The sequence below is a fragment of the Ziziphus jujuba genome, chromosome 9 (genome assembly GCF_031755915.1).
Source record: "Ziziphus jujuba cultivar Dongzao chromosome 9, ASM3175591v1".
In the NCBI taxonomy this organism is placed as follows: domain Eukaryota; kingdom Viridiplantae; phylum Streptophyta; class Magnoliopsida; order Rosales; family Rhamnaceae; genus Ziziphus; species Ziziphus jujuba.
The window spans coordinates 29,912,249-29,939,046 of NC_083387.1; the positions used below are offsets into that span (position 1 = coordinate 29,912,249).

Sequence of the window (26,798 nt, forward strand, 5' to 3'; positions counted from 1 at the left end):
TATCTTAAATATATTAAAATAAAAGTTAAGAAGTTTATGATGAATTTCTAGTCTTTGTTTTTTATTTTATATATATATATATATATATATTTGGACCACAATTTGTAGGTTGACTATAAGACAGAAAAGTGACGTTTTTGACTAAAAACTGATATGGGCTTTTGTCTGCATACCTATCAACTTCAGTAATCAACTGTTCAACTATATTTTTTAGAAAGTGAATTACCCAAAAGGAAAATAGACTATTTAGAAAGTGACATTATTTTTTGATGTTATAAAAATATCCAAACTCTCACCACGAAAATGTGGATTTAAAAAATAAAATAAAATAAAAAAAGAGGAAAACTAAGTTATTTTGTGATAAACTATATCACAAATTTGTTCTTTTTTATGTTTGGTAATATATTAATCACAGTGTTGATAATGGTATGAAAGTTACATTCATTACCCAAAAAAGAAAAGGGGGTCGTGGTGGGGGCGGGGGGACTGTTACATTAGCAATTATAAACAAATACAAATGAAAAAAGGGCTCCGCCTAACTCTAGGATATGTTTAAAAATCTTGTCCTTATCCAAGCATATTCAAAAAAAGGGTCTAGTTCTAGACCATGAATTTTTATTTTTATTTATTATAGCAAAAAAAAAAAAAAAGAATTAATTTTTTATTATTTTATTTATTATATATTGATATGAAAATCAACAATAAAAAATAATTCACCCTTTTTTACTATTAAAGAATCCTGTAAAGCTACGTTAAAAGGAGGTCTTAAAGTTGGAATGGGTGGCATCGATCAAAGACTTTCACCAAAAACCCTTGGATACTTAAGTTATAAGAAGCTTTTCTGTAAAAAATAAAGAAAGAAAAAAATAGTAATAGGCTTATAAGTATTGCTCTTTCGTACCTTGAATGACTGGTTAGGGCCTTTACATAGGCTTTTAATTATGGTTCATTAGAAAATTAAATAAATAAATAAAAATATTTTAATTAAGATTTTCAATTTATTTAAATCTAGATAATCCAAACAGATTGGATTAAATAATTTAAATATAATTTTTTATATATAAATATTTAATTAAATATATCCATACATTATAAAAGAAAATTAATATAATCAATCTTCTACTATAACTAAACTTTTCTTTTTGGTAAAATATAGTATAAGTAAATCTTTTTTCACGTGACAATCAATTAGAAACTCTTAAATATTTACATGCCCAAAAGATAATCTAAAGGGTCATTTATAATAAAGTGAAAAAAAAAGGTTTTATTTAATTATTTTATTATCTAAAAGAAATAAATGTGTTGTTTTGTGAGTGAAGCATTCAAAGGAACAGCTTGATTAGTTTATTTGTCAGTATCCGAGGACTGCCCCGTTTTGATTCGCCTTCGTCACTTTGCTTTTCTTTTCATGTATAGAAATGAGAATGCATTTTTAGCCAAATATATATATGTGTGTGTGTGTATATATATATATGTGTGTGTGCGTGTGTGTGTGTGTGGAAATGAAAATGCCAAATTGCCAATCACCAAAAAGGAGAATATATACTTAGCAACAAATAAATAAATAAATAGAAACGTGGTTACCCCGAACATGGCAGGAAAATTATTTTCTAATTAAAATTTTTTTCTGTTAAAAAAAAAAAAAAAAAAAACCTCATCTTTTAAAGGTCTTAGTCTTTTTGTTTCCAAGCAATTTTTGGTGTTCCTATATAAGTTTTAATGTTTCTCCTTCGATTATATATTTTAGTGTTTTTAATTGCTATTATTTTCAAAACTTTTTTTCTTTCTAAATTTGTTAAATGAATTACATTTCTATCAAATATGTTTTATTAATATTCTAATTTTATTTATTTACAAAACATAAATTTAGACTTATTTAAAATAATGAATTTAGAGCTCCAAAAAATATTAAAAAAATATATAAAAAACCAAACAAAATGGAATAAAAAATTACAATCTTTTTCTGAAGACATATGTTAAACTATAAAAGCAAATATCTTTAGCTTCAAATTTGATCAAACCCAAAATTGATAGTCAAATTTGAGCTAAGTAATGAATTATTATTATTATTATTATTATTAAACTTTTGTTATTTGTCACCATACCATTAGTGATAATCACTAATGAAGTCAATTGCTAATATGGAAAACATTAATTTGTGATATTTATTTTTGTCATATTAAAAATCCATTATAAAAAAGTGAATCCTTTAATAGTAGTTAATTAAATTGTTATATGATTTGTACATTTTACTATTACTTTATTTTGAATGATGACAAATAACATCATCATCATCATCATTATTACTGTTGTTGTTGTTGTTATTGTTGTTATTCACGGTAGTGTATATTTATTTCCCCATTTCTCAAGGTCTAAATAAATATGTATATATATATTTATGTGATTGAATGGCTCTTGGTAGTTAGAACAAAATAGAAAAGAAAATGTTAGGGCCCAAGAATATGGCATGAGCTGGTTGATCAAGATAGCAAGCCTCGAAAAAGCAGTCTTTTAGTCATGGGCTTATAAGGCCCAGGCCTGGTGTACATTGAACAAACCAGGTAATCCCTTTAAACTTGTAACGTCTTTTTTATTTTTATTTTTTGGGGGTAATTGTATTGTGTTTTTAGTAATATAGTCCTTGAAAGATTTTTATATGTAAATTCTCATATTTCTGTTTATACAAAATTGTCAATTTTTGAAATGACTGATTGTTTTTACGTTAAATCAAAATTTCAAAGATGCATTATGCATTATATAATTTACAACAAAAATCAAATTAAATAATAGATCTTTTTTTTTTTTTGGGTGAATAATTAAAGAACAGATCTTTCTAATTTTTAAAAATATGGAAACATGTATTAGAAAACTAACAAATATTAAAAAAAGTTATTAAAGTTCATATCCTTGATGAGGGTAAAAAATCCTTCCTTTCCCTTCCTTGTAATTAAAAAAAAAGAAAAAAAAAGAAAATGTCCCTTTCAAATCTACAACATTATATAGAGTTGGGCTTATGGTTTTAGCATTTTTTTACTTGACTTTTGCATTAGTTTTTGAATTGCTTTAAAAATCCTTTAAAAGTGAAAAATTTACTTTAAAATGTGAATATAGAAAAAACACAGAAAAGAGGATTTTGGTTTTCATATTTATTTGGTAGGAAGAAAATTATATATAAAAAGAATAAAAGTAAAAATAAAATGTGAATGTCCAATATATTTTTATATTTTCGTGGTCAAACTATATAAGGATTTCATTTTATTTACTCATTTCGTGCATTTAGTGGATCTCAAGCTTGAAAGCGTGGGAAAATTTATGTACATTTAAAAACATTCTGATTGGCAAGAATTCTTTCTAGCTTTATTTCAGCTTTGCAAAATCGATCCTCCCAAATAAATAAATAATGTTCATATTTGTTGCATTTACGTTAAGATGAATGAAAAGTTTAACCTTTTTCCTTTTTCCTTTTTATTGCAATATATCAATATAAACATATTAAACTATATAATAATAGAACGTGGAAATGGAAGTGATTGAAAGGAAGATATAATAATAATAACAATAATAATATTGGCTTTATAAAATGTTCTTCGGTGTTGAGGCTTTAGAAGTCCTCCTCGTCTGTTTCTCATTTATAATACACCAAAAGTTAGTATTATTATTATTATTAGAATTTTTTTATTAAAAAAATTTATGACAAGCTACAGGTTGACACCTAGACATTCGATCGAGACATTAACTTGCTCAAGCCTTTTGGCTCAATCTATATACACTTTCTTTCTTTTTTCCCTTTTTTTTTTGGTAAAGCAATCTATATACATTTATGGTCCCTTGATTTTAAGTAATTTCCCCATAATATAATACTAAATGAACATCGGCCAATTTCTTCAATTTTAATTTTTTGAAGGTGGAGTTACTGTGAGTGACTCCAAAGTTACAGTGGATATATTAGATTTACATTCAACAGAGATCAAATTGGGTCCTCACTGTTTTCTTGTTGAACTAATTTTCTTTCAAAAAAAAAAATTACAAACTAATTTGAGACAAACATGCATGAGCAAATATTTTTACTAAACAAAATGGTTTCTGAATTTTACCAAAAAATAAAAAGTAATTCAAAATTATATAGTAAGGAAATTTGAATCTCATCTCACCAACCGTGCACGTGGTCCAGCCGCAGAGTGTCACGTGGAGGTGCCCTGTACCATTCCGGGTCAAACATGAAGATATATGAGACATTTTTTGGTTGGTAGCTTGTATTATATGCGATGTGACAAAAGAAAATGAGAAAATCACTACTTATTAATTATTTTACTTCTGTCAATTCATTTAGGCTTTCAGGGCTTCATCGGATAATAAAGAGTCAAACCATATTTATTTTGGCAAATCCTTGTCCACTGATTAAAAATTGAAGATTTATCCCAAAAAAAAAAAAAGAAAACGAAAAAGAAATATTAAGAAAACCCGCAAAATAAAATTTATTCATGAAAACGACAAAATGTAATTCCAAAAAAGTTTAATCATATTTCACCTAAAAAAAGTTAATCTTATTTATATTTTTCTCAGCTACTGTGTGCTGCTATCTATCAGTACCATTTATCACCAATATCGATGGATCTATATTTACATGGCAATTAATAGTTGATCACATTTAAATCTATTATGATTTTTAAAAACTAAAATCTTAAATGAGAAAGTAAACCCTTTAACATTAACTTATTAATTTTATTAAAAAAAAATATTAACCTATTACTAACTTGCAAACGAATATGTAAACATTGGTGATGTTCACAACTATTATATTTTTTAAAAATGTAACCGATTTCACTTTATATATATATATATATATTGACTATATATATATATATATATATACATATATTTGATACCTTTGTCACGTTATATATTAGTTTTATGAACATACAACCACCACCTATAAAAGTGAATCAGAAAAGCATACAAGGGCAACCAACTCTTTCCCAAATCCGAAGAACTAAACAGGTTGGACCCGGATTTATTACATTTAGCGACATTACTATTCCATTTTCTATCCTTAGATAGTTTGGTTTTTGGCTTATTTACACTATAACTATAATCCTGATCCAACTCTTCAGCCTCCATTATCACTGTATTTACCAAAACAAAAAAAAAGAAAAATCATTATCACTGTCTTTTGGGTTTTATGAGCCAAATTAGAGAACAGACTTTTTTCCTTTTTTTGTTTATCTAGGGTAAATGAGAACAGAACCTTTCATTTCCGGGAAAAGGAAGTGCTTTTGCATAATGCAGGAAAAAAAAAAAAAAAAAAAAAGGAAAGAAAACTCCATTGGATGCATTTCCTTTTCCAACTTGGCATCGCATTGCCAAGATATGACATAAGAGTGCTATTTGACTCAATTCTTGGCAAATTTGCAATTGGTATTTTATAGGAATGGGTGTTCCATTTGTTAAAATTTTTTAAAATTGTATGAACTTGATAGTGGGTACGGTTTTAGATGGTGAATTTTATTAGAAAAGGAAGACAAGTTAATTAAACTATAATTTAAAATTTGATAATGCATTTTTTAACATTTGCTATTGAAGAGGCAATACTAAAATTTGATATTCACATTTAAACTTTTATCATTTCATCATTTGAGAGTTTATATTAATGCCAAAATTAAAAAATGGCAAAGCCAAAAAGGTATTTAGCATTAGAGGGACTCCTAATTAGTTTGGTCGCACCTGTTGCATATAATCTCAAAAACTCAGCTGAATTTTGTCTGTTTTTAGCATTAGACAAGCCTTTGTAATCAATAATACTTTTTTTTGTCTTTATGATTCAATGGGTTTGAGCTTATGATAGTATCATGTATACGTGTGTGTGATTATCTGTCATCACAGACGATGATATTGATGATATCTGGATGTGCGACTGCTACAGCAATAGGATATGTGGGCCAGCATGGACAAAAAGAGATTATGTGGCACTCAGTGTGTGGTTATACCTATCTGCACAAGTTTTGCACGAGAATGATGATAGCCGTGGCATTTTCTCATTTGACTTTCTTTTCTTACTTGGTTCTCATACTCATCTCTGCTCATGCTCTCGTGTTTCGTTCTACCACTTGATCAAAATTTGCAATTCTCATCAAATTTGACAAATGAAACATCAATACGAAAAGGGATCCATACGCTCTTTTTATTTATCTTGTTCTGCAATAAACTAAACAGATTTACAGATATATTTCATGTTTCATTTTTTTCTTTTTGTCACAGTTTTAGGAATTATGCAAACATATCAAATTCATATAATGGTACTTTCATTTATTTAAAAAAAGAAAAAAAAGTTTGGAGATTCTAGTTTGCTGATTAATCATTGGAAAGATTCATAGTTCGTGTTGGACCATCAATCCATCATTGCCATTGGCTATAATCACTATTGTTTTTGCTGGGGTTACATGTATCCAATACAATACTTCATATTCATCCGACAAAATGGCGATATGACTGCATGCTGTATTTCACATTTATCTAGTAAAACAAACTATATCAAAATATATATATATATATATATAAAATAAAACTATATATGTAATGCCGCAAAACCATTAATTATGAGCACATTTTCAAGTTAAATGTTGATACCTTAACCTTGGATTTAATAAGTTGAATATTAATGTTGACAACAAGAGTAAAAAGAATGTGTATATATATATATATATATATATGTTTTGTATATTCAGTATAGATTGTCGAGTACCTCTACTTGATATCTCGGGCTGATATGGCCTTGTAAGCCCAAGCCACGATTTATACTTGGGAAATTCTAATTGAAGTATCAAAACACAAACTGAATACAAGTAGTCCTACTTTACAATGCGTAACTATGATTGTTCCTTCCTGTTGTGCTTAAATGCTGTGATAATTACCATAAAAAAGAAGCTATAATTTTACCTCTATGAATGGCCTAAGACGGACAGAGTATGCAGCAAGCCACCAATCTATAACTCCTTTTTTTAAAACAAAAAGAAACGAAAAAGAAATTTTTTTAACTAATATAAAATAATTGATTTTTTTCTTGATTTTGTCCCACCGTATATATATCTTTAGTATATATAGATGTTCTTAGGTGTTTTTTTAACAACATTTTAATCCTTATTTTTATTATACATAATTTTTAATTATATTTGGATCCTATATTTTCTTATTACCAACCAAAGGGAAATAATAATAATAATAAAGAAACCAAAGTGAAATAAAAGAAAAAGGTGAATTCTTCCAAACTACAACCTATTCTCATAAATCTGTTTTACTCAAAATTGGAGTTTTTTTACCTAAACACTCTCTCTCTCTCTCTCTCGCTCTCTCGCTCTCTCTCTAATATGTATACCCTAATATAAAATAGGTCCCAAAAAAAAATTCATAATTTAAACAACCAAATAGCTGTTTGAAAAAAGGGTAAAAAAAACCAACACCTAGGACTCAATTTACAAGTCCATTTCAACAAACACATACACACACACACACACACAGAGATATATATATATATATATATATATATAGTTAGGTTCTTAACCGAAAATATTACCCAAAAAAGGAAAAAAAGGTTCTTGACCAAAAAATATATATAGTTAGGTTGGTTATACCCTTGATCCGACCCTCAAAATTGGAGTGTTGAGAAATTTGTGGACCTGAGCCACTGAAGAGTTGGAAAAAAGAAATACCTTTTTTCAAAAGGCACTCCCCCCATTTATGATTAAATGCCTTTCCTTTTCCATTCTAGTTTGGTTGCATACACTTATTACATATCTCTAAATCTCAACTGAAAATTTGTCTTTTTTATTTTTTTTCAGCATTTGAGTTTTGAGAGAAAAGTGGTAGCTTCTAATATATACCAACCCTTATCTCTCAGATTTTCTTTCAAGAACAGATTAAAAATCCATTTTTTTTCTCTGGTTTCTCCCAAATGGCTCAGTCAGAAATGGGTAGTAAAGAGAAAACTAGCTCTTTCATGGTCCAAGTGAACTCCATAGGCATCCCAATCTCAGACCCACCAACACCACCACCACAGAGAAGCGTCTTCCTTGCTCAACTCATTCTCAAAATCTCAGCCATTTTCTTCACACTCTGTTCAATCTCTGTCATTATCACCAGCAACCAATCCATCATCTTGTTTGGGATCCAGTTCGAAGCAAGCTATGCCTACTCATCTTCTCTCAAGTACCCTCAAAAAACCAAAAAAAGCTCAACATTTTTTTATTTTTTATTTTATTTTATTTTTTCTCTCTTTAAAAAGTTTTCAAATATCTTGAACAACTCAGAAAGCAAAAGATGACCCTTTATATGTTTTTTTGTTTTGTTTTTTTTTTTCTTGTTTTTTTTTTTTTTGTTTTTTGTTTTTATTTTTTGTTTTACAGGTTCTTGTTTGGGGCTAATGCTGTAGTGTGTGTTTTCTCTGTGCTTTCAATGATCTCCGTCTACCTCTTGAGGCGTTCAGGGTTAAAGTTGAGAGACCATTTCTTCATCTTCCTGCATGATATGGTAAGAACTAACCAAGAGCCAGAAAAGCTGAGTTGTTATTGATTGAGTAAGAGATTGAGTTTATGATAATAATTTGTAAGATTTTGAGTTTATGATAATAATTTGTGATGATGATGGAAATTGAAAGGTGATGATGGTGTTGATGGTATCTGGGTGTGCGGCTGCGACGGCAATAGGATACGTGGCCAAGCATGGACAAGAAGACATGACATGGCATTCTATATGCGGTTATGTGCACAAGTTCTGCCACAAAATGATAATATCCATGGTCTTTTCTTACTTGACTTTCTTTGCTTATTTAGCTCTCACTATCATCTCTGCTCATGGACTCGCCTTTCCTTCTCCTTCTACTTCTACTTCTGGTCATTGAAAATTTGCTACTCATCGATCTCTGAAGAAGTTGGAGTTAGATATAATTAACTAGACCACGAAACTGCAGCCATGGAAATGGGATGGATAGCTAGCCTCAGCTCAATAATAAACCATATGTATTTATATTTATATATATATAATACACGTATATTCCATGTTCCATTTTGATCTGCTTGTCTGCTCCTTAATTGTATTTCTCTGTTGCTTTGTTTTCCATTTTTACTAGTTTAAGTTGGAGATTCTAGATAGGAGGACACAGTGGAATGTTTGTAAGTGGAAATATCCTTTTTTCAATTTAGGCTGTTTTCATATATATATATATTTGTTATTTTGTCCGAGCTGTGAAGATTGATGATTGTTCATTTAATTTTAGTTATATATGATTTTGATCTGTAACTATTTATAAATTTTTATTAATATGTATGTGTCCATATAATCACACTTAGGAGAACAAAATATAACCATATATATACATATAGAGCGAGTTGTCTTTTGAGAATCGTACCGTGAGGAAAGATACAAGTGGTACTATTGGTAACACCTTAATATATGATTAAAAACTAAAATTCTAGTGGAAAATTAAGTAAGAAGTTTTAACCTTTAGCCTAAGTTTTAACCTTTGGCCTTTGCTATTAATTTCTGACACCTACCCACCATTATAATTTGACAGACAATTTAGGAGATAAAACTGTATTTATTGTTATTTTTATTATTATTTTTATTTTTTACTTTCTAGGCTGTAAATTGTAATGGTACGATATGAACTATTCAATTCGATATTGATTTTACAACTCTGGTTGGATGGTACAACCCTATCCCTATTCAATACAACGTACCAGATCCACCGGTGCAACTACCCTTGCCTTGTTGACTCAGCCTCCACTCTCAAGTCGGAGTGAGTTAAGCTTTCTCAATTCATCAATGTGTTTTTTACTCGCCAATAGATGATAGGAACTGGGTAGGAAAACAAATTAATTACAATTACCAACCCCAATTCATGAGCAAAAGCTCATTTTCTCAAACACCATTCTTAACAATTTTTTCTTTCGCCATTTTTAAGTTTGGTACAAACATTATTCACATTTTCTTTCCTTTTTTAACATATCAAAATGATTTTAAAATTTCCCATCATATTTGCTTATAATTTCAATGATGCTTCATGTATTCTTTCTCTTTCGCATATCAAATATAGGGTTATATCCCAATCAAACAAACTTCCCATTCTCCCGGCAATAGTGGAGCCACAAATCTTTGCATTTTTGGTTTTGTGTCAAGGACAAGACCTATTCAAAAGGATGATCATGATGAGCCAACTCTATCCAAAAGGCTCCCGTCTTTTTTAGACTTTTATTCACCCACTTAAATATTGTGCAATAAATTTATACTCCAAAGACAGCTAAAAAAATAGGGTGGACACTGTGTACCAAACTCCTTTTTTTTTTTTAAAAAAAATAAAAAATCAAATGAATCGAGGGCACATTCAATTCTGTAGGACATAATCTATTGGCCAAACAAGTAGAGGAAGGATAGTCTTTGACTCTCTTCAACTACTAGTGTTACAATGAAAAGGCAAAAAAGAAAATAAAAAAACAGACCGACCCTCTTTTAGTTCAAGAAAATTTACCGGCCAAAAACTAAATATGTCCAATGTTTTTGGTTTGTTTTGATCCGAAAACCAACATTTTTTGACCATAAATTGTACTGACAATACTTACTCATTCCAAAGTGGGCATGAATGTGCATATCTAACCATGTTCTTGAATTAATTGCACACCTTCAATCAACACCTTCCAACCTAGGATCCGTTTGGCACCAAACACTTATATACATTGGGGCAAAGCTGGCAACCATCAAATACTTTGATTTTTTTAACAGTCTGTCAGTTTTATAATAATTAGTATCCCACATTGTAGATAAGCTATTAACATCTTCAACTTTGTTACTCATCAAACAAAAATGCTATTTATCACACCATGAAGCAGACGTTGTATTGGTAGATCCCATGCAAATATTATAGGTCACTTAATTTCTATATGTACTAGTATTGATCCCATGCAAGGCACCAATATATAACTGCAATAGATAATTTTGACAATTAATTATATTCAAATAGAATCAAATTAATTAACTAACTAAATAATTTTTATTATAATAAAAATTAAAATTAAAGAAAAAATATTGTTCAATAGTTATATATCTGATTGATTGGTAGTTAAAGATCACTTACTTTATTATCTATTTATAGGTAAAGAAGGCCTTCAACCTGATAAGAATATAAATATTGTTTTGACTAATAAATGTAAATTTTTCTTAATTCTTAAAATGAAGCTATCATTCCAGATTAAAGCTTTTTTATTTATTATTAGAATTAATTTGAAAATTAAGCATGTATAGTTACCACCTCTTTTTTAAGAAGATTAAACAAGAAGACCAATTTCATTATTGAAATCTATATATAATAATATTGAATCATCATAATTAATTTCAAATAATTAATTATATTATGATATTGCAATTAAATAATTTACCTATATTAAATCATCATAATATAATGTAATTATATTTATTATTGTTATTATTATTATCATTATTATTTACCATATAACCTTATAAGGTAATTTATTTATGGTTAGATATATTTTATTAAGATCAAATAAGAAGATTAATTTCATTACTGAAATTTATATATTATGATATTGAAATTTCATTTATTGCACATCTATATATGTATATGTATTAATGTATGGAATCTAATTATTACTTACCATATACAGAATCTTTTTATTTTAAAATAAAATAAATATCATAAACTAACAAAGATATTAATTAAAAAATTATAAATCTATTTTTAATATTTTTTTATTCTAACTTTTTTTTATTCCTTGCAAATAATTAATTGATTTATATTAAATCATTATAATATAATTTAGTAACCTTTATTTCTATCATTATTATAATTATTATTATTTAATTTTTAATTACCTTTATTTCTATTAGTATTATTACTTTTTACATTGTAATAATAATTTTTATTAGTATTATTGTCAGGACCCGTCCAAAGTTCCTCCCCGGAACCCTAGATAAGCCTTGATCCCAGGGAAATACCACCGAACCTTCCAACGGAAAATCCAGCAGCACCTCCCCTAAGGGTAGGATTAACCAAAAATTTCCTGCACTGAAAACACACTTCTATAAACATCCCCTTATTCCTCCCACAAAACTACAAATTGATTCCACAAATTTACAGTACTCCAAATAAATAACAGCAATCCAGTGCATAAATAATAACTACACGTCCAATACAGTATACAGAACATTATACAATAAATGTGGAATTTATATGATGACAGATAAAGAAGTAATACAAGATGGAGAGGAAAAAGGGAAAAAATACTTCTTGGACTTGCGGCAACGAACTGAGACGTTGGGCTCGCTCGGGACAATCAACGTCTCTCAACCTGGACCTAGGGGAACGGAGTTTAGAAACGTGAGATGCTAATCATCTCAGTGAGTGACCCTATCTACTGAACACTTTTAATAATAATACTATAACGAATAAGGGAATTTAATTAATACCAACAATTAAATAAATAAATAATAAACATCTTAAGGTAATACTTTCTCTCAAAACCCTCACTATTCACTCTGTTGGAAATGTTTCCCTTTTGAAACATTTTCACAAAACCCGATATTCGTATTTCTCGAAAACCAAGGGATCAAATAATTTAATAAACAACAAATAAATAAATACCCCAAATATAAATAAAATGTAATAATTATAATAAATAATTTTTGTACTCTTTGGGATTTAAAATTTCTATTCGAAAAATTTGTACTTGACGCACCACACCATATACCAGTGATGCCCTCCGATACCCAGCTTCCCGAGCACCGACTAGCGGGAAGATTAAAGAGAGAAACTTGCATACGGCACTTCGGCATCCCGACAGTACCGCTGCTGAAACCGTCATCCCGGCCAAGGAGGGGGGCAGCTGATGCGCAATATATAAGACTTGCCTGCCCTCGGTCCAATGGCAACTCACGGGAGACATAATACTTGCGCGCTAAACCACATATACACCAGAACACCAATACTGTATGAGTGCGTCTAATTTAATTACTAAATTAATTATAACCGTACCGTTTTTCCAAAATTACCGTGGGAAAAATATACCAATTTGCACATTTACCATCCCACATACTTTCCTTTAACAACCCGGTACGAAAACATCGATAACGAATAAAAAATAATTTTTCGTGTAACACGAGGTCCAACAAATAATATTCCACGGGCATAATTATAAAATTTAAACCACCAATTAAACAAATAATTTTCTTAAAATATTCAAACTAATTATGCCCAAAAATAATATAAAATCCAGACACAATTAATTAATGAAAATACTTACTCATGTGTAATAAATAGATTAAATCATAATAAAATAATAATCGGGAATTTCTTAACAACCTAAAATTTCGTTTAGCATTAATGGGTAAATATATATATAAAATAATATTGTTTCCCGATTATATTTAAAATACGCCACATGATCATAAATTCCAGATATCAATTTAACACCACATAAATATAATTAATTATCCCAAAATATTTTTAAAGGTGGGTCACTCACCTGGAGCACGCAATTAACCTAAGATCCTCCATGGGATCAATTCCACGACTCACCCATGCTCCTAGAACACAATTCACACACAGTCAAATAAATTAATATTTTATTCCGGTAAATAATACCCGATACCCGAGGGGTTAAACACAAACGTTAACCAAAATTGTTGAATAATATATCGAATCGAAGCTTGTGGAACGAGGATCGCATTACCGGTCTTCATTGACCCCAATTCCTCCGGCGGTGGCCGGAATTTGGCCGGAAAGCTTCAGCCGGTTATGATCCCTTCGTATCTTGCAAATCGACGGGAGTTAAGTTAATTGGAGCTCAGAATCGGAATCAGAGGGTCCAAATTAGTGGGAAAGGACCAGTTGCACGACCCGTGGCTGCCAGAAAACGGGCAAACCAGCGACACACCGGCCGCCGGCGTTGGAGGCCGATCCCGGCGAGTTAGCCACCCCATCGGCCGGAGATTGGGTGATCGAGGTCGTGCCGTCGTGGGTCGCCGGTCTGTCCAGCGCATGTGGCCTGCCGCCGTCCGTACGATGATCAATCGGCCGGAGATGAGGGAGGAGGAAAGTGGACCCGTCGGGGGAGAAAAGAAGAAGAAGGAGAAGAAGAAAGAAAAGAGAAATTCCCTCCCCCCCCCCCCCCCCCCCCCCCCCTCTTTTCCCCACGTGGGGAGAAGAAAAAAAAAAGAAAAAGAAAAAGGAAAAAAATAAAATAAAATTAAGTAATTAAATAATAATAAAAAAATAATATTATTATTATTACATGAAATAATAATAAAATAATATGATATTAAACATGGTTGACATGTGGCATCTCACCATGGTGACACATGGTCACATTTATTAAGTCACACGTGACACATCGTTACACGTTTAAAAATAATATTAAAATAATACAGTATTTGAAAAACTCTACAGGTCCATAACTTTCAAACCACATGTCCAAATTGGACGTGCTGCTAGTCTACGGAGTCGTATTGACGAACACTTTACAACCATGCATGAGTCAAAGCTCAAATTTGCATGAATAAAAAGTCAACTCTGGCACCCCTTGGACAGTTTGGACCTCAACTTGTTTTGCTCATAACTTTCAAACCGCAGCTCCATTTTCAACGTGCTACTAGTCTACGAACTCGTGCCAATGTGTATTTCGGAACGGTATCTCAGTCAACCTAGAATTCCATCCAAGTCAAAAAGTCAACTTTTGACCCCTTTGGTCAACGGTTAAAGTCAACGGTCAAAGTTGAAAAATTTTCGTTGTACTTTGGGACGGGGTGTTACAATTATTACTTTTTACTTTGTAACAATAATAACTTTGTAAGGTTATTATTATTATAATTTCTATTATTATTGTTATAATAATTATCATTATTATAGTTTAATTATTGCTACTAATTTTTAATTTGTCATCAAAGCATGGGATCTTCCAAAATCTTAGGATACGAACTTTGATCGTCTATTGCATCTTGTTAGCATTGTTCTGGTTGATAAGATCGATGTGTCCGGTCATATTTGAAAATCTATATAAAAGTTTTATTGATAATAAGTAGTTTTGAATCTTATTTTTTTTTCCAATGTATACAAAATAATATTTAATATGCAGAGGAAAGATAATATATATTAGGCCTTTGAAAATAGTAAAGTTTTGAGATTGTAATTCTGATTTTTTGCAAAATTTGTTTATAAGATAAATTGATATTTATGCTCAAGTAAAATAATTAAAATTTAAATAGTTTTAGGGTTAATTAAATAAGTCAACATTTTCCTTATTAGTAGTTAATTTCCTTGTTTTATTTTTTTATTTTTTATATTTTCAGAAAATTATATATTCTAAAAAGGAAGGAAAATAAAAAGAAGAATACTATGCTATATATACATATAAGTAATGGTGAATAATATATACATATATTCTAAAAAAGAAGGAATTGTGAACAATATATAAATAAAGTCATGGATCATACTCACTGTCACATGGTTGTAATGTTGGAAAATTACGAAGTATTAAATATTATGTTATATATACATATACATATCTTTACATGATTATCTAATAAAATATTCCCCATTTCTATGAACTTAAAAAAGTAAAAAATATACAGAATATTTTTCATTCCATAATCAAGTAATCAAATTGTGAGATATTTAGCTCTAAAATAATTAACCCTAAAACTATAATTATGGAAAGAGATTATTTATGGGATAAATTGATATTGATCCTCAAGTAAAATAATTATACCGATAGTTTTAGGGTTAATTAAATAGGTCAACATTTTCCTTATTAGTAGTTAGTTTCCTTATTTTAGTTTTTATTTTTTATATTTTCAGAAAAATATATATTCTAAAAAGGAAGGAAAATAAAAAGAAGAATATTATGTTATATATACATATGAGTAATGGTGAACAATATATTCATATACTGGTATATACATATATTCTAAAAAGGAAATAATGATAGAACAATATATAAGTAAAATCATGGATAAAAATATGCAGAATATTTTTTAATAGATAATCAAGTAATCAAATTATGAGATATTTAATCCTTAAATAATTAATCCTAAAACTACAATCATGGAAAATATGTTAATTAACCCTAAGACTATAATTATGAAAAGAGGTTATTTATGGGATAAATTGATATTTATCCTCAAGTAAAATAATTAAAATTTAAATAGTTTTAGGGTTAATTAAATTGGTCAACATTAGTTTCCTTTTTTTTTTTAAATTTATATTTTCAGAAAATTATATATTCTAAAAAGGAAATAAAATAAAAAGAAAAATACTAAAATCAAATATATACATATAAGTAATGGTGAATAATATATACATATATTGTTAAATTCGCAAAGAAAGGCCCTTGATTCCTAAATTGATGCCAATATCTTCTTTCTCAAATTGGATCTACGAATTATTTTATTTCTAAAATATTTTATAATTAAAGTTTGAACAGTATGGAATAGAAAAAGAATAATCTAATAGGCAGCATTACTGACATTATAATGAATTTAGTATTTATAAGTTATCGTTGAATGTCTTTGCTTTTTCAACTAATGAATTTAGTATTTATAAGTTATCGATTATCCCTAGTATACATATTTTGTTAAGGAAAAAACTAATTGTTATGAGAGAAATGAACAACAAAATTCTTAAAACAGTTAGCAAGGAAGAGAAATTAGAGACAACAAAATCAGAATATATATATATATATATACATATATTTTATATTAATAAAAAGAAAAAACGTATAGAAATTCCATACCTATGTTGGTGAAAGAGGGATTTAAAAGACATCAATCTGTATCCCGTTCAGAAGCACTGAAAATGAAAGAAAGCAATCCAACCCAGAAATGAGAGTTAGAAAACGAAGCATTCAGAGCAAACCCGCTTAAGCTAAAACCAGCAAAAGCAAGTAAAGCATGCAAACCAAATAAGTCCAAAAACCGATAGACCACCGACAACCCATATCTCAAAAAGGCAGCAAAATGCAATGTCAGTTTCAAAAACCTATCAACAATTTGTTCTGAAAAGAAAACAAAAATTTGGATTCCAGAGCAGAAAAAATAAAAAATGAAAACCCAAAAAGAGTAGAACAGATAGGTCCACATTTCCAAAATTGAATTGAAAACGTACTAAGGAAAACTTCTGTACTTCAATTCCAATGCCAAAAAGGAGCTGCAACATTATGTTAAATACAAAAGGAAAAAGATAAGTGGGATTGGCTTCATTCTTTGCTATGTGCGGGCAACATATGCGTTGAGCTCCTTCACTGCCCGTCGTATGCTATTGTTTCTGGTTGTTTTGGGATTTTATTTTATTTTCATCTTTCGGATGGTTTATATTGAAAAGTTGACCAAGTTTGGTCCCAAATTGATTTATATGATATCACCAATAATCACTGTTTAAAAATTTTCATATGTCATTATTGACTCAAAACCTTTAATGTATATGTTATTATTGTTTGATAGTTATGGAAAATTATATCGAAAATTAATTTTATATATATTTGATTATATTCATATATGGTAAAATAATAAATATAATAAATAATAACTAATAATAAATAAAATTAAATAACAAATAAAAATTGTGCTTTTGGAGGGAATTTGGATGAAGCGTATGCTGACACGTGTCGCATACGATTTTTCTTTTATATATCATATAGAATATAGATTTTTTATTTTTAAAATTTAAAAAGTATTTAATTAAAAACCAATTAGTAATCGTCATGCCAGCTTAGCATAGACTTAAAAACCATGATAAATAATTCTTCATCAAATGACTCGCATTTACTGTACAATATAGTAGTTAGCAACTGAATGTAAGAAATCAATATCCATATGAAGTGTAAAATTTTATTACTTGAAATGGTCAGCATTTTTCCAATATATTTGCACATTTCATGAAGATATTTCCAAATATGAACTGACACACAAAGTAATTAGCTTGTAATTAACTTGTTCATCGTCATAATTTTGGTATAAGAATGTTACAAGGGCACATTCAAGCACTCAGTAGCCTGTGATTCAATTGGATCCTCATCTTCAAATTCTTTGATTTGATCTTTTAAGGTCTGGCCTTGGTTTTCTCTTTTTTGGCTTTCCCAAGTTGGATCAATTTCAGGCAATCTATACTCATCAGGTTCTAAAGAGAGTTGGAACTGTGGTAGTTCAGGCAATACTTGGAGAACCCTGCATCACCACCAATTTATCCATATATTAGGAAATATTGTATTTAGGAGATGAAGTATATGAGTATATATAGGTTATAGAGAACAGAAAAGGACAATCTCTTACTTTTCTTGTTCTAAAAGGTAGCCATACATCTGTGATTTCCTTGATGCCACTTCAGGAATTTTCTGATGCAGATGCTTCATGGCACCCCATAGTGGGGGAGCTCTAGACAAAATTTCATAAAGGCAAAAAGTTTTAAAACAAAAATCAAGGACTAGATATCTAAGTTTTCAAGCAGAATATATAGATTACAACCGCTCACAACCAAACCTTGTCACTGGAGCTGCAAGGCAAAAACTCAAGCAAGCCTTCTTGCTCTCTGCAAGAAGTTCTTCTGCGGCAAGGAAACAACACACGGCGCTAATGTGGCAGGATGGTTCATTTCCCTTGTCCATTATCAGGCCATGGTAGTAGTAAGCTGCAGCCTGGTTATATGCGAAAGAACAGTATAAATCTATCGCGTATATTAAGTATTTAATACTTAATTTTCGTTCAAGATATAGTTCAATGTAGATTGAATTGAATATATAATAAACCTTCGCTTCAAGAAATTTCCATTTGATGAACCATAGATGCTTTTTTCCATGACCATGATTTGTGTCACAGTTCGATAAGCAGTGATAAGCCTGATGGTGAAAACAGCAGATGAACACAAAAAAATCATGACTTTCCCCACTGGATTCTCTAATTACTGTAATTTGCATAAACAAACTTATTATGTTAAAGCTTTCAAGTTTTTGGACCTGGCTAAAGTAGGTCAGCTGTTCACATGCTAACCTCCTTTTGACCGATAAAGTTGCTTTTTGACATTCAACAGCTAAACCAAGCTGAATTTCTGTTCCCTGAATTTTTATCACAGGATTATAATATGTTTGCATTTTCAAAAGACAAGTGTTATCAATTGAAAGATAAAACACAACGCAAAAGTTAATTAAATCAAACTCAGAGGACCACTTAGTAAACAATACCTGGCCAAGAGCTTGAATGGAAATAGCCTCTAATACACCATCTTGCAAATCTTTTGGCAACCTTGTCCTGAGTTCGACACAGAGTTTTATTAATGCTAAAGATCCTTATCAGTTTTGTTCAAATTGACCACAAATTTCCTTTGTATTTTATTGTTAACATACTTAATATCTGGTGGAATGCAAGCCAATATATCCCTTGCACAAAATTCCAAGTATCCTGATGCCTTAAGCAATAAATCCACAGCGTCCCTTTTGCAATCTGCAAGTAAAACACCAGAGGGTTAACAAATACTCAGAATTAAGTTAATCAACCTTCTAAAACTTGTGGGCTTTAGTTTCAAGTAATCAAGAATAAAAAGTATAAATCCAAAAAGAAAAGAATTATAGACCTGAAGATACAGTCCTTATCCCTGAACCAGAATGGTCCTTGGGGATCATAAACGAATCAGCCTCAGAAAGTGTCAGCATAGCGAGCAGGTGTAGCACAGATAGTAATTCAAACCAGGAGTTTGATATACTGGTTTCCTGCTTATTAAATTTCAGGGGTAATTGAGGGCTATATAAAAACAAAGATTATCCAAATTGTACAATTAGTTAACTCTAATAGTCTTACTTGTGGTCCATCTTCTAAGTTTTTCCATTTGAATTCAACCAATCCCTCAAGACCATGCTCTGTTGGATATGAAAATTAGTACTAATTCGAGAGCTAGAGAAAAAGAAAGAGAAAGGGGTTGAGGGATTTGAAACCTGTCTTGGTAAGTCCAACCAGAATAGACAAGTACTCTTCCAGAGCTCGCCGCAGTTCACTTATAGCAGATCCACCTGTAAGATCAAAAACTTCTTTATGAGAAAACTAACAACAAAAAGATCCATTTGGTAGCTGAGAAACTGATCTTGAAGAGCCAGGAATTCTGAATGAGCTTAAACATTCCTAAAAATGAAGTCCAAAACTAAACCAATTAAGCAAATTAGTAGTTGTGTTTCACAATTTTACACTTTCCCAGAAAAACAAACAGAGAACAAAAGAACATATTTCCAGTAAAGGGATGTTAGAACAAACCAGTGTCCTCTGCCACCAACACAATCTGGTTGCGAATCGATGACAACCTATTGACAACATCTTTTGGAACTACCCCTTTAAGCGGTCTTTGAAGATCAGATTCTACTGGAATTCTCATTGTAGGAACAAACACCATGATTTCTGGGATACTCAGCTTCTTCTTCTTCCACCCAACAGCATATACAGAAGCAGCACACCCCATTTTCTTCTTTTTCTTCTTCTTCAGTGGGTGGATTATTCAGACGTTTATTCAAACATAACATCCTATGCACAAAAACCAGTCATCCAACTCCACGTTTTAAATAGCATCTTAATCAAAGGAAAAATGACAGAAGGATATCAAAAAGTAATTAATCCAAAAATTACAGGTGCAGACTTTGAAATCTGAGTCATGAATCAAATCCAAAATGGTAATGATTCTTGACAAATTACCCAGTTATAAAATACAGGTGGGGAACAAAAGGGACAATAAAAACAGGTAGAATCATATCCAATATTGACAGAAAATGTATACATAAATACAATTATATGTTTATATTCAAGTTGATAAAACTGAATAAGAATTCAGACAAAGAGATCAGAGGAACAGAGAAAAAAAAAAAAATATATATATATATATAAAATTTGAGAATAATGTGATGAAATGTCTTACTGGATACAGAGAGGAGAGGAGAGTGAGAGATCTATGATGCTTCGGGTATGCATTAGTGATGGCTAATATGGAGCATCTCACAAAGAGAGAGAGAGAGAGAGGGAGAGAGAGAGAGAAACATAGAATATGGAAATAGGAGGAAGCTCTGTCACCGAGACACATTTCACATGGCCATAACGTAGAAGTCTCTGCACTGTTTAAAGATTTCGAACTCGTAAAGTACTAAACTAATACAAAATTAATATTTTCCAATAAATAATAACATTTTGTTTCATCCAACTGGCGCGTGGTCATCTCGTTAAGTCCGATTTTGATAAATGAAATCTGGGACGCACGATTTGCCAAATTGGATGTGAATCTTAAAAACCGTTCATCACGTGGCTTTCATAGAAAGTCAATCTAAATAGAGATTATTCTCAAGACAAAAAAAAAAAAAAAACAAAAAAAAAAAAATCTAAATGGAGAGTAGGGGACCATTGCTGTAGTGGGCCCGAGATTGATAGAGGACAAAACACCTGTTGTTGTCTCATTGGTCGACCCACTTCCAATGATACTTCTTTGTCGATTCTCGGCACTTGGATACGCTAAGTCAACGTTTGTTCACTTTTGAGATATTTCTCTTCCACGTTTACTTTTAGACGTTAATTTTCTGGAATTTTATACCACCATAGCTAATATTTAAAATCAACAAAATAAGAGAAATTTAGAGTATAAAGATCTAATAACAATATTAAAAAAAAAAAAAAATTCCAATTCCTACTCAATTACATGTAATTTACTTATTTTAAATCTTAATAAGTAGTAATCACATAAAATTTATTAGACATTTTAATTAACTAATTTTTTTTTTTTAAAAAAAAGAAACATTTAAGGCAGGCAAATTATATAAATTGATATAAAGTGTATGGATCATTGTTTATGAACCCTAGCATATAAATCGAAATAAAGTGTACTTTTTGAAGGCATGCTGTAATTGCAAAATACTCCAGAAAGATATATTTTTTATTCTCTCATTGATTTTCAAGTTCCAAAGAAAGAGTTTGTGTGTGTGTTTTATTTTATTTTTAATTTTATTTTTGTAATTATATAAATATGAAATGATAAATTCAATTCAGAATAGACCGAGCCAGCGCCAAAGATTTGAGAAATTAACTGGGCTTTAAATTCCAGGCCAGTAATAGGATTAATTAATTGGGCTTTCAGAACTCTTGGGCCCCAGTAGAATGTGTAGGGCGGCCTTACTCTACCCTTCCAACATTGAAACATGAATGAATACATGGGAAGCAGAGTTTTCTTCGTCGTGAAGCTCTAACCGGTTTTTCTTCACACATTTTCACAATATATATATATATATATCAGCTTTATCAGATTTTTTTTTTTTTTTTTCACAAATGATTTTTACAAAAAAAAAAAAAAAAAAAAGAATTTTTTAAAACACATACAGATAATTACATGAGAATTTAATTTGTATTTGGATGATTTCCACAAAAAATAAATATATTTGGATGATATAAAAATCAATCGAATTTTAATTAAATAGCTTTAATATAAATCAATACAGAGGCCGAGATAACGTTTTAACCTTATTAATAACATAATAATAATAATAATAATATAAAATGTGTTTTTGGCTTAAAAATTAAATTACGCTTTTATCCCTGCTGGCTTAACAGTACTCTTCTCCTCAGGTTTGATAAAATAGTTGGCCTGGGTTGACAATCCTCTTAAACCCCGTGGCGAACTCTGAACGACAGCCTCCCAATTTGAAACGACATCGAAAATGGCGAATCAGATCCCGAAGCCTCTGATCCATGGGTTGCTAGCACTCTTCGTCTTGTCTACGGCGCTCGGCAGCTCCGACGTTCCGTTCATCGTCGCACACAAGAAGGCCTCCCTCACACGCCTCAAGTCCGGCTCCGAGCGAGTCTCTGTATCCATCGATATCTACAACCAAGGTCCTTCGTACGTATCGCCCCCAATTCTCACTCTTTCTGATCTCAATTTCCACCCCCCCCAATTTTTGTATTAGTTTCAGGTCCTGCTGTTAGTTGTTGCGTATTTTGGTTTTGTTTGTTTTAGATCTGAAATGAGCTTTTGCATGCATGCTTTGACGGATCTCCTTTTGCTAATTTTGTCTTCGATTTGGGTTTTTTAGTGAGCTAATTGGTGAAAAGGATCCTTTTCTTACTTCAATTCTTGGTTTTAATTGTTTCCCAAAAAAAGCGTATAACCAGGTTGTGAAAGTTTGGATCTTGTTTTTTTTTTTTTTTTTTTTTTTTTCATTAATGGAGTGAGGAAATGAACATGGCGATATTGATGATTTTCGAGTGTTGGTGGTACAGCATAAAGCATAGCCTTTGTTACTTGTGTCTCAAATTCATAAACTATGTTGGCAAATTGAACTATTTATAATCAAATGTAATTAAATCAACTAGAAGTCGTCGGTCCAATAACTTTTAGACTTACACTTTTAAATTTATGAGAAATGTGATGGAAGTAAGGGAGATGAAACTGAAAGGAACTTGTGGAGAGTGTGGTGGAAGCAGGCTGAGGGGAATCTTGGAAAGATGCTTGGATGTTTGATTTGAAGGAAATTGTGTTTCTGCATCGCTAGAAAAATGGTTGCTTGTGTATTGTTTTTATTTATTTGTTTATTTATCATTGAAGGCTTATTAATGTGCTGGAAATTGAAAAAGGTGGATAGAAAAAGAAAAATTGCCAATATGATAGTTTTCAAGGATAGAAAATTATATGAAAAGTATATACTAGTTCTGTAGTTTTGAGGCTGAGGGCTTGGACGAAAAGTTACTCTCATTGTCATCACTGAGATGTGGTTAATTTGGAATTGGTTTCATGTACTATCCATGGGACTCTAAGAAAATTCATGACATAGTCTAGTTCAAAATTCGAAATAAGAACAATGAGTAAAGTTTGTATCTGTAGGATACCGATAATCAGATTTTTGTTTGTATTCTGCAAAGAAAGAAATCAGCTACTGGGTTAACTTGATTTCTTTATGCCCATTTCTTTTAGTTATCTGTTCATTTCCATTTTTTAATCTCTCATAACTCTCTTGGATGGAAGTTAGTAGGTAGAGTCTAGCTCTTTTTCGTTGTTTTATATTGTTATGTAGTGTTGTTTTCTTTCTAATTATCCTCTTTGGAATATATTTTTCCAGGACTGCATATGATGTAAGTTTGACTGATGATAACTGGCCTCAGACTGTCTTTGATGTTGTAAGTGGTAACACTTCAAAGTCATGGGAAAGGCTTGATGCGTAAGTACAACATTAATGTTATGGTTTTGTTACATGGCGTTGTCTCAATTTAATTTTTGTAATAGTTATTAATTTCCAAACTTGGGGTTTGCAGTGGTGGTTTTCTGTCGCATTCTTTTGAACTGGAGGCCAAAGCCAAAGGAATCTTCCATAGTTCACAAGCTTTAATCACTTTTCGCATTCCCACAAAGGCAGCTTTACAGGTGAGGCATACATAATCACTAATATATATGTATATATTTTGTTTTCATTTTGGGTAAATAAAATTTTATTTTCTGACTGTTTCTTGTCTCTCTAGGAGGCATATTCAACTCCTATACTGCCTTTAGATGTTCTTGCAGATAGGCCTCCTGAAAAGAAGTTTGAGTGGGTAAGTGTCTTGACAAACTAGCTGTTACTTTTGGCTGTCTGATTATGTATACGTTTCCTGTGTTTAACTGAAGTGCTGTTTTGTGTTTCATGGAATTATCTGGTTGGGGCCATATATTCACAGGTTAAGGTATGAATTATTCTTTTTTTCTCCCATATGTTTAGATAGTTGATGTTGTTAAAACGTGCATCTTGTTCTGAATTGACATGCATGCAAGGTTTTTTATTTTCTACAAAAAAATTTTGTCCAATGTGGACTTTCAATGCAAGTTGTTAAAACAAGCATGCCTACACCTGCAAGTGTGAATGGGTTGAATGAATAGAGTAATAATAAAGCCTAAAAAGTCACAGTTTATCTTATACCTTCCCTTTTCTGGAGCATTTTCTCTTTTTGGGCTAAGTATACTTTGGCTGTATTTTGACCCATTTTGCAAATGAAAACCCCAAAAGAATATGAAGAACTCTATGTTGTATTTGTCTGACTTGTTACTTGTTTTTCTTTCAACAGAGATTGCTGGCAAAGTATGGATCTCTAATCTCTGTGGTATCCATTGTGGTTCTGTTTGTGTATCTGGTTGCTACACCTTCCAAGTCCGGTGCTGCAAAGGGAAGCAAGAAGAAGCGCTAATTCTCTTTAGATGAATCAGACGATCATCTAATTGCTTATGTGCCATTGGAATTTCTTGATGCAGCAGCATTGGTCCTTTCTTTTTAGTTAGTTTTTACGAGCTAGTGAGATATCTCGTTGTTGGAGATCTTTTATAAGAATAGTCATTTATGAGTTAGTTTAAAAATGATTCAGACATGTAGATCTTGTTTAACTTGAGTACATTCCTGAATCACAGACTTTATTTACCAATTTTGGATGAAACATTTCATATTGCTTTTGATGCTGTGAAATTCCTTCCTGGAATATGAAAGTTGCCTCTATCTGAAAACAAATCCTACTGGACAAATCCTTTTGGATTGTTGGTGACAATTTTCTTTTTAAAATTATAAAAACAACGCAAGAATAGTAGTTTTTTGTATTGCAAATGATGTTGAGATTTCTGAAAAGGCTAGAATCTCCAATATCAAAAATGATTATGCTGCAGGTATAACTGATGTTGCATAATACCAATGGTTGAAAAAATAACATAAGCAAAATGTAATGTGGATAAGTGAGCTTTTAAATGAATATGTCAAATCCAATACAGCATCATTTGTAATATGGTAAATAAAATTGGTGTGTATAATGTAACTGATATTTTGTCGGCATGTATTGGATTTCACTTCTCCAATAATAATTTCTATCTATTGTTTTAATAATATAACAATGATAATTAATATATTGATGCATAATTTACTATCTCATTTGGTAAAAAAAGGTGCCAAAAGAAATTTTCAGTTGGTAACAAAGTTGAGGCGGAAAAAGTACGTTGTTGTGGGAGTACTTCTTTTTAGAATACAATCAAAAAAGAAATGGTTAACTTGCTTCTTATATCATATATGCAATGGACTTTGATTTGTCTTTTATTTTGGACACCGACTGAAGTAGTTTATCCGTTTCGTTCTCTATATTTGTTTGATAAATACTTAATCAAATGGTATTTTAGGGGTAAAATATCAAATATTACAAGCTATTTATAAGTAAGAAATGAAATTATATTTTAAAATTATAATAATTTCTATTTTAAAAATTATAAAAAAATTATGTTTATATTCAATTATGACCGAATTGCAGATACCTTTATTAATCAAGTGGAACAACAAGAATATTCCTGTGGCTTAGGTCCAAGGACATCAACTTTTAGCTTGAGGGGTGGTGTTGAGACTATTAAGCAAGGTGCTTCCTCGTCAACTTAGATGGCTTGTTGACTCTATCAAACGTCAATCAGATATTTACTTATCAAATAAATTATTATTATTATTATTATTATTATTATTATTTTTGGGTCTGAGCTATATCGAATTGACTTGATCATCTATAATTTGAGTGTCCGTTGCATAAATTTTCATCACTGTCATTGAGATGACCATTATTATCTAGTGCTAAAATCTTTTATTAATTTATATTTAAAAATTAGGTTATTTATCAGTGCCATTCCTCTAATTCAACTCATTAATTTCAGTAATACTCTGTGTCTCTTATTCTTCCTTCTAAGATCTTAAAATACAAGATTAAATTTGAAGAATCGTACGAGATTGTTACATGAAAACTAATAATTTTAGCAT

The 26,798-nt window shown here is 30.6% G+C and overlaps 3 protein-coding genes across 3 annotated transcripts; 2 read left to right on the plus strand and 1 right to left on the minus strand.

Moving 5' to 3' along the window:
* Positions 1-7,688: 7,688 nt before the first annotated feature.
* LOC107427976 (CASP-like protein 1F2) lies at positions 7,689-9,227 on the plus strand. The gene is made up of 3 exons (XM_048481413.2): positions 7,689-8,199; positions 8,397-8,520; positions 8,648-9,227. The coding sequence occupies exons 1-3, from the start codon at positions 7,946-7,948 to the stop codon at positions 8,888-8,890; spliced, it is 621 nt and encodes a 206-aa protein (XP_048337370.1). The 5' UTR covers positions 7,689-7,945; the 3' UTR covers positions 8,891-9,227.
* An 8,633-nt stretch (positions 9,228-17,860) lies between these two features.
* Positions 17,861-21,144, minus strand: LOC107427981 (uncharacterized). Its single transcript, XM_016038397.4, has 12 exons — positions 20,939-21,144; positions 20,287-20,550; positions 19,974-20,048; positions 19,840-19,898; positions 19,616-19,751; positions 19,389-19,485; positions 19,227-19,293; positions 19,002-19,100; positions 18,795-18,884; positions 18,529-18,683; positions 18,322-18,423; positions 17,861-18,216 (listed from the first exon to the last, which is right to left on the minus strand). Exons 2-12 carry the CDS (start codon positions 20,486-20,488, stop codon positions 18,015-18,017), a joined length of 1,284 nt encoding a protein of 427 aa, XP_015893883.2. The 5' UTR covers positions 20,489-20,550; positions 20,939-21,144; the 3' UTR covers positions 17,861-18,014.
* Positions 21,145-22,622: 1,478 nt separating this feature from the next.
* On the plus strand, positions 22,623-25,443 carry LOC107427974 (uncharacterized). Its single transcript, XM_060811603.1, has 5 exons — positions 22,623-22,900; positions 24,117-24,215; positions 24,310-24,418; positions 24,514-24,714; positions 25,093-25,443. Exons 1-4 carry the CDS (start codon positions 22,719-22,721, stop codon positions 24,604-24,606), a joined length of 483 nt encoding a protein of 160 aa, XP_060667586.1. The 5' UTR covers positions 22,623-22,718; the 3' UTR covers positions 24,607-24,714; positions 25,093-25,443.
* Positions 25,444-26,798: the final 1,355 nt, after the last annotated feature.